General features: G+C 45.9%; 1 protein-coding gene across 2 annotated transcripts in view; it reads right to left on the bottom strand.

Moving 5' to 3' along the window:
• Positions 1-435: 435 nt before the first annotated feature.
• Positions 436-13,806, bottom strand: part of adra1ab (adrenoceptor alpha 1Ab) — a 16,144-nt gene continuing 2,773 nt past the window's right edge. The window contains exons 2-5 of one of the 2 annotated variants that reach the window (XM_072658625.1): positions 10,536-10,678; positions 8,633-9,530; positions 6,821-6,978; positions 436-2,289 (exon numbers count right to left, since the gene is read on the bottom strand). In XM_072658625.1, the coding sequence (XP_072514726.1) occupies positions 1,838-2,289; positions 6,821-6,978; positions 8,633-9,393 (1,371 nt within the window). In that variant the 5' untranslated portion in view covers positions 9,394-9,530; positions 10,536-10,678 and the 3' untranslated portion in view covers positions 436-1,837. The remainder of the gene's footprint in view (positions 2,290-6,820; positions 6,979-8,632; positions 9,531-10,535; positions 10,679-13,806) is intronic. The other variant, XM_072658626.1, reaches the window with a different exon arrangement.

Raw genomic sequence — 13,806 nt, 5'->3', positions numbered from 1 at the left:
ACTCTTCATTACTCAATTAATCATCCGAAAATTTGAAAATATCAAATAATCGAGGGTGACGGCCCCAGTGGCCACTAGTCTTCATGCACTGTTAGCAACATTAGCATGTTTTTTCAGTGTTTTTTTCCATTCAAAATCAAGTTGCATCACAAACCAACAATGACAGTGAACTCTTACACGGCTCTCCCTCCTTTCATGCTCACGACCTGCTGAGTCTTTGGCGAGGCCGAGGCAGAGGCCTGGGCTGTGCTGTGAGACAGCTGTAGACATGCAGTGCCGGGAGCATTGCTAGTGCTAGGGGGAGCTACGAACTGGGGGGAATTGCAAATTTGGGGAAAAAAGGTCCCCCATTTTAACCAAATAAATAAATAAATAAAAACAAAACACAAAATATAGTTTTAAAAGATGTTTATTGAAAAGAAAACAATATCCAACACATGCTGACCCTGTGTGAGAAAGTAACCACCCCCCTAGTTACTCAATTAACCAATGAGCCAGTCTGAATTGATTAGTGGGATCAATTAAACTAGACACAGCCAGACTTGATTACTGGGAATTTTGGGAGATGGACCACGCCCTGAACTCCTCCTCCTCCTTCTCCTCCTCCTCAGCCCTATATATACCCTCCGCTCTCACCTCACACCACCTCCACCCTGTCTCCACCCTGAGCTGCCCTGAACTCCAGCCCAAAAGCCTTCTGAGTTCACCTCCCCGCTCCAGCTTCCTCGGCCGTGGTCCACACTGGCAAATTTCTTATTTGGTACCAACAGACTCTCCATGATATCTGTCTTTTCTGTTTTTTATGTTCTCCTTGTTTTATACTGGATTTTCTATGGAGATCCAAAACCAGTTAGGCCTGCAAATCATTTTCCATGGCACTCTACTGTCTGTGTGTACTTACAGGTACATGCAGGACAGCTGTATTTGAAGGCTTGTTGGAACAGTCTAGGCTGAACAGGCTACTCAGGACACTCTGTGTAAGTTAACTCTCATATTTTGCCATTAAAAATGACTTCGATTGAATCCTATTTTCTCCCAATTTGATTCTGCCAGTTAACCCACCTGTTCGTAGCTCCCCCAGCACTAGCAACGCTCCCAACACGAGGAGGGTAAGGACTTAACACACGTCTCCTCCGACACATGCAAAGTCAGCCACCACCTCCGTTAGAATTCCCGCCGGCTCGCTTGAAGGAAAGCGCCGGGCCCCCAGCTCCACCGCACCAGCTAGCAAACACCTGTGCCGGCAATCTTCACTTAAGAGTGACGAAGGGAGAGGGCGCCATTTACCCACCCGGACAGAGCGCTGCCAATTGTGCTCACTCTGACTCTGGCTGCTGATGGCAAAGGGAGGGCCCACGGCTTGGGATTCGAACTTGCGACCTCTGATGGTAGCGCATTAGACCACTGAGCCACTCTGAGCCCCTTTATTATCGTTTTCAGAGGCTCCTGAAAGGCATTCAATGACACTGCTTTTATTGTTTGGCCTAAAAAAACTCTCCATTACTCAATTGTGCCCACTCTGACTCCGGCTGCTGATGGCAAAGGGATGGCCCACGGCGTGGGATTCGAACTTGCGACCTTTAGAGGTCTGAGCCCCTTTACTGATGTTTTCAGAGGCTCCTGAAAGGCATTCAATGATTCTGCTTTTATTGTTTGGCCTAAAAACTCTTCATTACTCAATTAATCATCAGAAAATTTGAAAATATCAAATAATCGAGGGTGACGGCCCCATTGACCACTAGTCTTCATGCACTGTTAGCAACATTAGCATGTTTTTTCAGTGTTTTTTTCCATTCAAAATCAAGTTGCATCACAAACCAACAATGACAGTGAACTCTTACACGGCTCTCCCTCCTTTCATGCTCACGACCTGGTGAGTCTTTGGCGAGGCCGAGGCAGAGGCCTGGGCTGTGCTGTGAGACAGCTGTAGACATGCTGTGGTTGTAGAGTTCGCCCTTGCATTGAAGCAGCAGGCCTTCAGAAGGTTTTTACCGCGCGATCCCGTCACCAGGGCGACCGGAGGGCCGCCCCCCGCCCGCAAAGCCTCGGTAGAGCTGGTGGATGGCGCGGTTTGCGAGGCTGGTGGGGTTAGAGAGCCTACAGGCGGGGGGGTCCAGGGTCTAGGCGCTCTGTGAAAGCAGTGACCTCTCAGCACGTTCTGGAAAGCTTTCTTGAACTCTTGGCTGAAGCAGGGGTAGATGATGGGGTTGAGGCAGCTGTTGAAGTAACCCAGCCAGAAGGTGATTTTGAACACGGTCTCCGGGGGGCGGTGAGACGGGAAGATGGAACCTTTCGGAAAAACAAAAACAGGCTGAATCGCAGAACAAAGCTGGGATTGTGTCGTGGCTGTAAAATGATCAAGCTGTGCACTGGCTTCCACAGGACTGGAGTGTTGGAGCTCGGCCTGTGGTTGAACTGGGTTTTTTCCCCCCCTTTGATTTACCTTTTATTTGACAGTGATGAAGCTCCAGTGTGCATGCCGTCACTGTGTTTGCTCAGGGCTCTGCTTTACTATGAGTTAGGGACCGTCTAAAATTACCAGGAGAAAATCCACAGGCATTGATAAGGAGCTGGTCCCTCTTTGCTTTGCAGCACAAACAGCAGCAGCAGGTCTGGAGCTCTGCTGCAGTTATTGAGTCAGTTGGAGGCTTTTCTGCACTCTGCTCTGAGCTCAGCACTCGGCCCTGACCCCCCCGCTCTGTAACTTTACATGGCTGAGCTGCTCTCTGTGAGCTGTTCCTCCTAAACGCTTCCACTGTTCAATAGTAACACCACTCACAGCTGATGGGGGAAGATCTAGAAGGCTGGCTTCCATATGGATGCCCACCAGGGTCAGTGAATGGACCAGGAGGGGTTAAACAATGGCCTTATCTGGCTTGTACACTGCACACTAGGCCTAGATGGAGCCCATATGAGATTTTAAGATGAGCTGTAAAAATGGAGCCATATTAGGAAGCCCAACTGGGCCCCGGTAATAACCCACCTAGTCCACGTTCCACCCATCTGAGCCCCACATGGGCAAGCTGGAGTTCAGTGAGCTCTTTAGAACCACCTATTCTTTCACTAACGTGTGTTAGAAAGGCAGGGGGCGCAGTTTTATACCCCTGTGGCAACGAGACTGCATTGTTGACCTATGTTTCCTCACAGTTAGGGGACCCTTTAAAAGCCCCGCCCATTCTGAGCCCTGGTCAAATTACTGAATGTGTCATTAAAAGACATATACATTAACTTAGGACACTTAGGAAATGTCTCTGCACCTTTATGCACCTTCCAGTAGCCTATTTAAGACAAGTTTATTTAGGCAAGACATTTAAAAGCAGATGTGCAAAATGCAAAGAACAGCTGTATAGCACCACACACCCCTGTTATTACACTAGAGGGCACTGCAGACCCGTTTATTCACGGGAAACAGATGCAGAGGTAAATTATACATGCTCCTTTATGCCAGTCTAAGAAATCTGACAGTAAGGGGGTGGGCAATAAGGCAAGATATATATATTGACACTTTATTATTATTATTATTATTATTATGAATAATACTAACACTAATAATAATGGATGGAATGCACCAGTAAAACAACATCAACCATAAAAAAAAGTACAATGAGTACAATGATTATACCGACAAAAGTATTGAGACGCCTGCTCATTCACTGTTTCCTGTCCTGCGTTTGTTGGAGTAGCTGTCTATACTGTCCAGGGAAGGCTTTCTCCTAGATTTTGTAGTGGCATTGCTGTGAGGATTTGCTTGCATTCTGCAACAAGAGAGCTAGTGAGGTTGAGCTGTTGGACGATCCCCATCCCACCATCCAAAACAGACTGGATGGAGCACCAACCATAATTCCAGAGAGCACAGTTCATCCACTGCTCCACAGCTCAATGCTGGGGGGCTTTATACCCCCTCTAGCCCATGCCAGCATGGTGCCACTGGCAGCACTGTGTGCATTTGCACATCTGTGTCAGCAATGAGTGCAATCTTCTGAAGTGCAGAATTAATCACTGAATTCAGGTGTTTAATTCAGTCTCATTACCACAGGTGTATAAAATCAAGCCCCTAGTCCTGCAGTCTGCCTTTCTTACACACATCAGTGAAAGAGTGGGAGGTTCTGAAGAGCTCACTGGCATTAGGCAGCATGGTGCCATTGGCAGTACTTCTCTACAGGGACTAGACAAGCTGTGTGTGTACTGTATGTGCATTTGCACATCTGTGCCAGCAATGGATGCAATCTAAAAGATTTGGACATTTGTTTTTGGGTACTCTATGTGTAGCTCAGCAGCTCAGAGTTGCTGATGACCAGGTCATGGTCACAACCTAGCCAAAGGGTCAATTATCAGTTCTCGTATCAGAGGCTCAGAGGCTCTTATCCAGAGCGACTTACAAGGTTACTGGCATTACAGAGGTGGGCCAATGCAGTGTTAGGAGTCTTGGGTGGTCTCCCACATGGTGTGATAGCTCACCGGCAGCTAGCGGTTTTATCTGTTGGACCACACCAACCACTGTTAATGTTACATTGCTCTCCTCCGTGTAGGCCTTTACCGCAAATACAAAGGTAGGTATTATGAGCTAAGGACTAATAAATACAGTAAAGGTGATCCTAAATTGTTAATCTAATGTTGTGGGGGGGCGAGCTGGGTTTGGCAGCCAGCCAAAACTGGAGCATAGGGATGCTGGGTATTTCAAGCGCAGTCGCAGCTCTGGTAGCTTCACTTCACTTCTCAGACATATGGTTCTTCGACTGATGCCATAGAGGATAAAAACGTGTTTGATTCCATAAAGAACGATGCTCCATATGGACAAAAGTATTGGGACACACTTCTTAATCATTAAATTCACTTCTCAGACTCAGCTTTACAGGTTTGCGGCGGGTTTGCGGTGGTTTTTGCGGCTTCCTGACCTTCTCCTCCCGACAACGGCACCTGCAAACTAGCCGGTTCCTGGGAAATGCTCATATGCTAGCACAAAATACCAGTTTGACAGGACATGTTGTCTGCAGAATTGAAGCCGTGCTATTTGGCTTATAAATAAACATTTGCTGATGTGGTGAAACACCAGAAAAAAAGCTCATTCAAACAAACCCATCCTTCATTTCCTCTTTCGTGGCAGGAGCCCCATTTGAATGCGATCGCACGCGGCTTCGGAGCAGCTGTGGGTACAGTCATTTACACACAGCGCTGAAATAAAAGAGGGGGACGGAATGAGCAGGTCGTTTGGAGAACGTTCTAGATGTATAATAACAAAGAAATACGGACGTGCCAACCTGCTGTAAATGGACATACTTAGTTTTGATGAAATACCTTCATTTTGCAACCATTATGTCAAACCTGCATCCTTCAGTCCTTCACACATGCTACTGAAGGTGGTTTCTGGCGAATTAAGCAGTAAGCAGCAACATGGCAACAAATCTGTGCTAAAAGCTGCATTAAAATTAGCCTAAATGCTAAAACTGGGGTTAAAAGCATATCAAAGATTATGGGCACTTATCAAGAATTACTAAGAAATAATCCTGGTGCACAAAACAAGCATTTCAGACCTGATTTGTCATGTTATGTAATCTTCTGAAGTGCGGCATTGCGTCCCTCAGCATCAGCTCAGCATCAGTTTGCCTGAATTCACCATTTTCCTCTATTAAGGCCGTCTCACTACAATTCCCAGCATGCACTGTGCAAATATACACTAAATGGACAAATGAGGTGGGGCACATCCCTTAATCACTGTATTCAGGTGTATCATTCAGTCCCATTCAGGCCAAGAAATGCATGTGTAATGTCTCTTAGTGGTGGCTCAATTCCCAAATGATACTCCCCAACTGTAGGGGGAGCCCAGAAGCAAGAAACACCAATTCTCGCATATTGCTGCTTTAAGTGTGCTACAAAGGGTTCTTTGACTGATGCCATAGAATAAGAAACGTGTTTGATTCCATAAAGAACAATGCTTATAAAAGGGACAAAAGTATTGGGACACACTTCTTAATCACTGAATTCAGGTGTTTGATTCAGTCTCATTACCACAGGTGTATAAAATCAAGCCCCTAGCCCTGCAGTCTGCCTTTCTTACACACATCAGTGAAAGAACAGGAGGTTCTGAAGAGCTCACTGAACTCCAGCGTGGTTCTGTATGTAATAGGAGACACTGCTGCACCAACAGATGGTAAAACTTCCTCCATCAGCTGTGAGTGGTATTATTATTGAACAGTGGAAGAGTTTAGGAGGAACAGCTCACAGAGAGCAGCTCAGTGTCCACTGAGTGTCTGTCAGACCACGTAAAGTTACAGAGCGGGGTCAGGGCCGAGTGCTGAGCTCAGAGCAGAGTGCAGAAAAGCCTCCAACTGACTCAATAACTGCAGCAGAGCTCCAGACCTGCTGCTGCTGCTGGTAGAGCTTAGAGCAAAGGGAGGAACAGCTCCATATTAATAAAGTCATTAAAGCATCCCAATACTTTTGTCCATATACTGTACCTCATACAACTCTTAGGAACCCTCACAGTGATAAAGAAATGATGAAGACTGCTGTTTAGAGCCCACCCTCCAGCGTCTGCTTGAACACCACTTGCTCTGTAGCTCCTCCCACCTTCAGGCTACATCATCAGAAGGTTTTCCTAGTCTCTAAACCTGAAAATCTCACACTACGAACTCTAGAGCACTGCTGTAGGACGTGCATGGGCATGTTTACAACTGATGTAATGGAGCTTACATGTTTTAATGTTGACTGGGTTGCCCCTTTAATACAGTGTCTGCCTTGTACCACAAACCCTACTGTCATAGTGTCATGTCTCTTATATTCTATGGGAAAGGAAAGGGCTGCTATCATGTCATATACTCACTGATGGGCAGCACAAGGAAGAAAGGGAGCCAGCAGAGGATGAAGCAGCCCACCACCACGCCCAGGGTCTTTGCTGCCTTCTTCTCACGGGAGAACCTCAGCAGCCTCATGAAGGTGCAGTGGGAGCGGCATTTCCCCAAAGCTGTCCCGTGTCCGTCCCTGCCGGAGCAGAGGTGGGTGGTTAGCCATTCTGATTTCTTGGGTAGGTTTTCAACTATTAGCGAGGAAAGTCATCTACATTCTTATCAACACCAATGTATTCTTCTTTATAGAGTGGTCTAATGCCTTCTGCTATGACCCGGGGGTCGCAAGTTTGCCATCAGTGACCGAGGGAGTCTGAGAGAGCACAACATTTCCTAAGAAATTCAACCTGCCATAGGCCTTGAACTACAGCCCATAATCAGGGCAGCAGAGAGGGACATCCGCCAACGCTGCAGGAGATCTACACCAGCAGGGCGAGGAAGCATGCTGGCAAAATTACAGCTGACCCCTCTCATCCTGTACATCACCTCTTCCAGACACTCCCCTCTCCTCAGAATCATCAAAACCATCAAAACCAGCACAACACGACACCCTAACAGCCCCCCCCCCACAGAGCTGCACGGCTCCTAAACCACAGTGGACACCTCCAACCCTAATCTATAAACCTAATCTATAAACCTATTTATAGATTTTTTGCACAGCTGTACAGATGTTTATATAATTATATCTATATTATACTTTTTTAAACTTTTTTTTATTCATTTTTTTTATTCATTTTTTTATTTATTTTTTTACTTTTTTTACTTACCAAGTCAAATTCCTTGTATGTGTGACATACGTCACGAAATAAAGAGATTCTGATGCTGATTCTGATTCTGAAACATCTGCTTGTCGAGAGCATAGCTAAAAAGGGCGAAATTTGTCAAAAAAGTATAAAAAAAAATAATAATAATAATAATACACATTTAAATATTGAAATATCTGAACCCAATTTTCCACCACTGTTAATAAAAGTTTAGGAACGTGTAAAACTGCATACAAATCTGAATTTTTGCATTGTTGCTTTTTTGTGATTATTGACCAGTGCATATAGATCATGGTTGTGATGTCATTTACATGTACGTGACTACCCAATCAGGCTACAGCTCAATACAGGGCGGTCTTATCATAAATACAGTACCAGTGAAGTACCAAGTCTGGAGAAATTAGTTTGAACGTTGCTGATAATCAACGTAAAAATGTCAGTGACCATATTTGGGTTTTCTATGAGGAGGACACTGGGGACACACGGTATCCCCTGTATTTAGGATGTTGTGGCTGGGGGGGGTTCAATTAGGACTAAGCTGTAGGCCATTGGGCAGTGTGTAAGACCAGTGTTTCCCAGGTGTCCTCTTTTCTTGAAAACAAAATATGGCCAGTCTATATTGGATCAGGTGTAAAAATGAGAATTTCTGGGATTAGGCTGGGATTTCTGCCACTGCTGGTAGACCCGTATGACCATATGCTTCCATACACCTGCAGATTCAGCTACGTCCTTCCTGCTTTGCGACCCATTTTCCACACATTCAATGAGACGCTCACTGCACTGTACTGCACTATTCTCAACGTCTGAGTCCTGTCACACACTCTGCAGGTATTTACAGCCTGATCAGCCTCATGCAGCGCCATCTGCAGGGGCCTGCAGTTACTACCACACAAAGTGACTAAGTTTCATCCATATTTGTGGCACTTCAGGATGAATAAACCAATAGAAATGCTCCAAAATAACTGCTAATGTAAATTATTATACTTTGCAAGAATGTTTTTTTTTTTTGCATTGACTGATACTGACCTCTGAGTGTCGGCCTTGGCTGAGCAGCGCTGGGTGTTCCTGCAGTGGATCCTGAGTGACCCCCCGTCCCTCTGCCGCCCTTCACGGAGACTCCGGCTCTTCCTCCGGGCCACCACATACACCCTGCAGTACATGACCAGGATCACGGTCAGTGGGAAGTAGAAGGAGCATGCAGCCGAGAAGATGGCATATCCCGGGTCTTCATTAACCCTACAAACAGACTCGTCCTCCGGCATCGGTTCCCTCCAGCCGAAAAGGGGCCCAACCGAGATGGCAGCTGAAAGGCCCCAAACAGCCGCGACTGCGCCCAACCCACGGCCACTGGTGGCCAGAGAGGGGTAGCGCAGCGGGTAGCTGACAGCCAGGCAGCAGTCTATGGAGATGACTGAGAGGCTGAGGATGGACGCTGTGCAGCAGAGGACGTCCAGCGCGGTCCAGGCATTGCACAGCGGCCGGCCAAACACCCAGCGGCCCAGGAGCTCGGAGAAGGCCGAAAAAGGCAGCACCGTAGAGCTCAGGAGGAGGTCAGCCATGGCCAGGTTAGCGATGAAGTAATGGGTGACTGAACGCAGGTGTCGGTGGCACGCCACAGACAAGATAACCAGGATGTTGCCCATTACACCAAAAACAACAAAGAGCGTGAACACCAGCCCCATGGCCACTGCCTTCGGGAGATTTATAGGGTAGGATGACGGAAGGCTGCAGTTCACACAGCCGTCCAAAAGTGGCACAGCAGTGATGTTATCCTCAGCTGGCACCATTCTGGTTCTGGTGTGAGCTATCCTTTGTATATTAGCTCTTTCGTTGGGTTCTCATGGTAAACTGAAGTCTTTCTGAAGACGACCTCTTCCATTTATTCCCTTTAGATGTGGCCAAAGGTGTCAGAAGCCATCTCCACCTTGAAATGAATGGGCAAACACACAGCGCTATGAGAATACTCATAATACACACAAAAATTTATTGTGTTTTAATAAGATTTTGATATGCATACAATTCCTATTTGGGGAATGATGCTGGCAGACTACTTCATATGATGAACAATGACGTGATGACTAGGACTAATCACAGTCAGAGGTAGGTCTCAGAACTAAGGATGCAATGATCAGAACAGTCAGGAAGGATCTCAGAAAGTCTCGGAACAAATGTTGCTGGGATTAGAACCAATCAGAGTCAGGGGGAGGTCTCAGAACAAATGTTGCTGGGATTAGAACCAATCAGAGTCAGGGGGAGATCTCAGAACAAATGTTGCTGGGATTAGAACCAATCAGAGTCAGGGGGAGATCTCAGAATAAATGGATAAATGATTAGAACCAATCATCAGAGTCTGGAAGAGAACACCAAACAAATGATGCTGTGATTAGAACCAATCAGATTCAGAGTGAGGTCTCAAAATAAATGGATAAATGATTAGAACTAATCATCAGAGTCTGGGAGAAGTCTCCAAACAAATGATGCAGTGATTAGAACCAATCAGAGTCAGGGGGAGGTCTCAGAACAAATAATGCTGTGATTAGAACCAATCAGAGTCAGGAAAGCTCTCAGAATAAGTGATGTAATGATTAGGACCAATCACAGTCTGGGGAGGTCTCTGAACAAACAAGGCATAGATTAGGACCAATCAGAATCATAAGTAAGCCTGAGAACAAACGATGTAATCATTTGGACCAATCACAATCAGGGGGAGGTCCTGGGACAACCAAGGTGATGCAGCACACTATACGAAGTGGGCAAAAAGAGGCAGTTTGGCTTTAAGCCATCTTCATTTGAAGTAAGCTGCCTGATCATGGTTGTGATGTCACACAGCTTTATGGAAATCAACCAATCAAACAGAGTTGTACGTTTACAGATATCTGTTGCAAAAACAGCCTGAACAGCCTTGTTTGGTGCATAAATCCTCACATACCGTATACACATCCTTCAGGAGGAAATAGTTAAAAAAAGAAAATCTATATATATATAAGGCCTCTTCAAATGAAAGCCTGCCTTTCTGCCAGCTTGGTAATCAGCCATTGTGTTCCCTCAGGTTTTCAGTGATGTTTTGTTCTCCTGTAATCAGAAGAGGAAAATCACAGTCATGTAATTTGAGATACTTCCCTGCTTTGGGCTTGATTATCCCCGATTCAGCCTAGCAGAGTCTCATACATGTTAAGTACAGCAACCTTCCCAAAAGCATCATGCATTATTATACACACTGCACAGCGGCCGGCCAAACACCCAGCGGCCCAGGAGCTCGGAGGAGGCCGAAAACGGCAGCACCGTAGAGCTGAGGAGGAGGTCAGCCATGGCCAGGTTAGCGATAAAGTAATATAACCAGGATGTTGCCCATTATTGTCTCTACTTCCTCCGTAAGCTGAGAAAGGCCCGTCTCCCTCCACCCATCCTCACCCTCTTCTATAGAGGGACCATAGAGAGCATCCTAAGCAGCTGCATCACTGCCTGGTTTGGGACCTGCACAGCCTCTGACCGCAAGACCCTCCAACGCATTGTGAGGACAGCTGAGAGGATCATCGGAGTCTCTCTCCCCTCCGTCATGGACATTTACACCACCCGCTGCATCCGCAAAGCAACCAGCATTGTGGATGACTCCACCCACCCTTCACACAGACTGTTCTCCCTCCTGCCATCAGGAAGAAGGTACCGCAGCATCCGGTCCAACACGACCAGACTCTGCAATAGCTTCTTCCCCCAAGCCATCAGACTCCTCAACACAACTCAACTTCTGAACTGATGTATTTTCTGTTACTCTCTCTCTCTCTCTCTCTCCAACCATTTACCCCAGATAAAATGGGAAGCATTTTTTGCACAAGCATTTGCACTAATAACTTTACTACCTCACTGGACTCAATATTTATTACACACTGCATAATTTGCACACTACCGGCAATTATTTATTATTCTCTGTCTGTACTGTGTTGTGTTGTCTGTACTGTACTTGTACTGTGTTGCACTTGTGTTCTGTATGCACTGTCTATGTTGCACCATAGTCCTGGAGGAACGTTGTTTCGTTTCACTGAGTACTCTGTATGTAGTTGAAATGACAATAAAACCCACTTGACTTGACACCAAAAACAACAAAGAGCGTGAACACCAGTCCCATGGCCACTGCCTTCGGGAGATTTATAGGGTAGGATGAGATAGGGTAGGAAATCCATTTTCTACTTTAAGAGTCAAAAAGAGAAACTGGGCTCTGATTCGCCTTCACCCTGAACCTCTTCCTCTTTAATGACCCGTAAATTCTGAGGTACAAGTGTGAAAAAAAAAGATGCGGCCTTGACCCCTTGACCCCTAGGTTTACTATCCGCCTATTAATTTTAAGGCAGAAAGTGTGGTGAGTTATTTGTGGCAAGCGTTTGATAATAGTAAGTCTTGTGGAGTCCCACAGGGTTCAATTCCGGGGCCTTTCACACTGATGTCAAATTTGACACACATTGTAAATAACACTGTGATTCCTTAAAGGCCTCATTTGCATATCAGTAGCCCTCTGTGATATCAGTATTTACAAAGGCCAAAATCACGGCAATAAGTTACCACCTCTATACTGAGCTGCTTCCTTTTCTTCCTGGTCAAAAAAAAACCCAAAAAAGGTATAAGAGAGAAGTCCGTCTCCTGATGGAGGCTATAAGCCAGCTGCCGCCTGTGTGCACATCGGTTTAGTCCACAGTGTGTCAGACAGAGCGGTCAAAGTCATTACCGTTTATTAAAACCCTGCTGTAAAATCTGTGGAAACGCAGCCAGTGCTGGCGCTCCGGGGGAGACGATGAATGAGCTTTGGGCTCTGCAGACTTCCTTCCCTCCAGCATCGGAAATGCAATACTCTGAAGAGGCCACTCGTGTGTTTAATGATGTAATTAAAGCAAAAGGACATCGCTGTGTTTCCCAGCAGGTGCGTAAAAAACAACTTTTCCACTGGAATTTTCCACTCTTTAGGCCTGACTTACACTGAATATGCAAAACAACCAAATAATACATTTAATAAAGTAATACAATGATAATAGTAGGCCTAATATTAAAGCAGCTTTATGCGAGAATTGGTGTTTTTCGCTCCTGGGCTCCCCCTACAGTTGGAGAGTGTAATTCACTTTTACTCCACTGTCGTTAATATAGTTGAAGACACAGCTGAGGTGCCCTCCCCTTTAAAAAAAAAAAAAGCTGCTACAAAGGATTTTTCATACATACACTCTAGGGACAAAAGTATTGGGACACCTGAACACTTCACCTGCAGAACACTTTTACCTGCAGGACCCCCCCTTCTAAACCCATAGGCATTAATATGGAGCTGTTCCTCCCTTTGCTCTAAGCTCTACCAGCAGCAGCAGCAGGTCTGGAGCTCTGCTGCAGTTATTGAGTCAGTTGGAGGCTTTTCTGCACTCTGCTCTGAGCTCAGCACTCGGCCCTGACCCCGCTCTGTAGCTTTACGTGGTCTGACAGACACTCAGTGGACACTGAGCTGCTCTCTGTGAGCTGTTCCTCCTAAATTCTTCCACTTTTCAGTAATAACACCACTCACAGCTGATGGAGGAAGATCTAGGAGGGAGAAAACGCTGGAGTTCAGTGAGCTCTTCAGAACCTCCCATTATTTCACTTATGTGTGTAAGAAAGGCAGACTACAGGACTAGGGGCTTAATTTTATACACCTGTGGCCTGAATGAGACTGAATCAAACACCTAAATTCAATGATTAAGAAGTGTGTCCCAATACTTTTGTCCCTTTTATAAGCATTGTTCTTTATTGAATCAAACACGTTTCTTCTTCAATGGCATCAGTCAAAGAACCCTTTGTAGCACACTTAAAGCAGCAATATGCGAAAATTGGTGTTTCTTGCTCCTGGGCTCCCCCTACAGTTGGGGAGTGTCATTTGTGAATTGAGCCACCACTAAGAGACATTACACATGCATTTCTGGGCAAGCTGACAGCTCCAGAAGCTTGATCTGAAGGTAAAGAAGCATGTGGGTTGAGGCGGTAGAGTAATACTACAGGATTTTACACTAATATGACTCTATGGGTTACGCAGCGTTACACAGCAGTTCTGGAGAGAGGTTCTCCTCCTGCAGCTCCACCACTGAAGCTCCATATAGTGCAGTAGCAGCATCCCAGGCTGCCAGACACAGTGGCTGACAGACACAGCCTCATCCTATCCCTGTTATACAGTCAATAATTGCTAAAATTATAAGGTT

The sequence above is a fragment of the Salminus brasiliensis genome, chromosome 16 (genome assembly GCF_030463535.1).
Source record: "Salminus brasiliensis chromosome 16, fSalBra1.hap2, whole genome shotgun sequence".
NCBI lineage: Eukaryota > Metazoa > Chordata > Actinopteri > Characiformes > Bryconidae > Salminus > Salminus brasiliensis.
This window is presented reverse-complemented; position numbering and strand designations above follow the sequence as displayed.